We start from the raw sequence: 2,470 nt of genomic DNA, 5'->3' as shown, positions 1-2,470 counted from the left end.
TTTTTAGAAACTGATGTTTATTTTCCATCGACCTTATTTCCATCTTGTTTAAGAGTTTGTGGAAGAACTTAAGACCACTCAGTGGTTGTTCCCACCCATTCAGTGGCCTGAGCAGTGGGAGCTGCAGACCAGTCTTCTGTGGCAGGCTGAGCACTCCAGTCTTCTGTTAAGAAAATACCAAAAACAGCCATCAGCTATGTTCCTGAAGTAGTATTTTCCTCACCCCACCCCCAACAGCAATCTATCAGATACATACTGCATTCCATCAAATATATATCAAAGACCAATGCCAGCACATTCTAAAGGTACCTGAATTCAACTTGTCAAGTTATCTGCAGCTATAGCACATTGGGATAAAAACCTCTTACTGCTAGTGTTAATAGCCAAGGAGATCATTAGTTAGAATATTATCTTAGAAGTTCCAAAACACCAGCTAGATGCACTGTATGGACACATACCAGTGGGGAACTGCTGAATAGGCACAGAGGGCACCTGCACGCCTTCAGACCAGTCTGCAACCTCAGGCTGAGCAGCAGTAAACTCAGGAGCTGGAGCCGTCCATTCACCCTGAAATTCCTCTTTGGTCACAGCTTTCTCGGCGGCAGCTTGCTCTTCCTTTTCAATCTGGTTATTTAATAAATTAATCGATCAAGCAAACTCCCTCACAGGGACAAGTTTTGCTTCCCAGAAACACAGCACGGTGTCCAATTTGCTCATGTGACAAGCCTTTGTCGAAGCTTACCTCTTCAGGATCTCTGTAGAAGTAGAGATCAGGCATGACCTCCCACGGGTGTTCACGAGAGATGGTGCCTCGCATGCGGAGAACTTCCCGGGCCAGCATCCACCACATCAGGCCCACTGAGTGAGCTCCCTGCAAGAATGCCAGGTTGTTAAAAAGTGAAACCTAGTCAATCCTAAACAGCAAGCACCTCCTTGTTTGCCTCACCTGCCCCCACATCTAGGTTCCTTTGTACCAAAAGTATAAACACATCTTAAAGTGCTATAACAAAAAACATTATTCTATAAATCAGGGGTTCTCAACTTTGCATATGAGAAATCATGGAGATTAAAAAACCCGTGGTTAATGTAAGATGGCACCTAAATGATCATGCTATGCAAACTAAACGATGCCTGGAAGCAGTGCCTGAACTTTGGCATTTAAAAAAATCTTTGGGCGATTCTTATGTGCAACCAGGGTTTTGAGGCCAGTTACAAATGGACCAATTTGAACTACACGCAACCCACCTTTTAAGAATCTTATAGCAGGATTCATCAAGTTGGTCTGAAAACAGAAAAGTCAAGTAATGCCTGAGAGGCCTAAGCAGAGCAAGAAATAGAGAAAAGCAGGAGAAAACACAGGCCATTTTCAAATGTTTCCATCTCTTCTCAATGCTGCTATGCATTAACATTACACTTGTAGCAAGGATTACTATCAAACTCCACTCATCGGGCCAGAAACCCTTGTGGTGTTAGCGAAAAACTTGCCCCTCGTGTAGCACACTACCTACACTTGTGAGTTCATCGGCCAGTCAGTGGCCTCAACTCCAAGCTCTAACAATGTGCACAGGAATACCCATTTTTTTCTAGAGCACTCATTTGCAAACTCTCGATCATAAAGTCATTACCTTGTTGTTGCATGGGATGGCGATGTCCACATAACGCAGAGGAGAATCTGTGTTACACAGAGCAATGGTGGGCAGGTTAACATAAGACGCCTCTGTAAGAGGCTGGTGGTCAGCCCTGGGGTCAGTAACCACCAAAAGACGTGGCTCCCGGAATGCTGCCTGGATCTGGTTAGTGAAGGTTCCAGGAGTGAAGCGGCCAGCAATAGGAGTGGCTCCAGTGGCAGCAGCAAACTTCAGCACAGCTCGCTTTGAAGAATTAAATTAAGAGTTAGCAGTACTCCAGAGTTCCTACGGTTTCACAGAACTCTCCACGTGCTGACACCCAGTCCTGTAATCACACAAAGCAGCCTATCGAGTCAGAACCCTCGAATACCCCTTCCGAAAAAATAAAAGCATCAAATTAAACACTTAAAGCAAGACCATTCCCTGCATCCCTTCAAAAAGGAAGATGGTGTTTTTCCTACTATATCCCAAGCACCTATCAACACTGACTGGCCCAATCTAGATGCTCTCTAAATTGCTGAATCAAGCATTAGAGTAGTCACTCGGTTCACTCTACAACAATAATTTAAACATCCTTCTACCATGTACAAAACTACAGAGTTCCAGTCACAACCCCCAACAAAAACACTCTCATGGGAACCTATCTTGTCAACACTGAAATAGAAAAGGACAGCCTTCCTATATAATTCTTAAATTTGTCAAAATTCAAGTCATGGGGTGAATGAAACCCTTGTTAGAACTCCTATAAATTGGTGGGAGAATGGGGGAAAAAAAAAGAACCCCTATAAATCAATTTAAGAGGCTGAGAGTCAAAGATTGCTTTAGCCCAGTAGTTTGAAGTT

At 43.7% G+C, this 2,470-nt stretch overlaps 1 protein-coding gene across 1 annotated transcript in view; it reads right to left on the bottom strand.

The window, feature by feature from the left end:
• RPSA (ribosomal protein SA) overlaps positions 1–2,470 on the bottom strand; it is a 5,269-nt gene continuing 2,799 nt past the window's right edge. The window contains exons 4-7 of the mRNA XM_012652372.1: positions 1,626–1,871; positions 743–871; positions 459–624; positions 1–163 (exon numbers count right to left, since the gene is read on the bottom strand). Coding sequence (XP_012507826.1) covers positions 69–163; positions 459–624; positions 743–871; positions 1,626–1,871 — 636 coding nt within the window. The 3' untranslated portion in view covers positions 1–68. The remainder of the gene's footprint in view (positions 164–458; positions 625–742; positions 872–1,625; positions 1,872–2,470) is intronic.

The sequence above is a fragment of the Propithecus coquereli genome, unplaced genomic scaffold (assembly GCF_000956105.1).
Source record: "Propithecus coquereli isolate 6110/MARCELLA unplaced genomic scaffold, Pcoq_1.0 Scaffold1, whole genome shotgun sequence".
Taxonomy (NCBI): domain Eukaryota; kingdom Metazoa; phylum Chordata; class Mammalia; order Primates; family Indriidae; genus Propithecus; species Propithecus coquereli.
The sequence above is the reverse complement of the archived record's forward strand: the minus strand, read 5'-3'. Positions and strand labels throughout refer to the sequence as shown.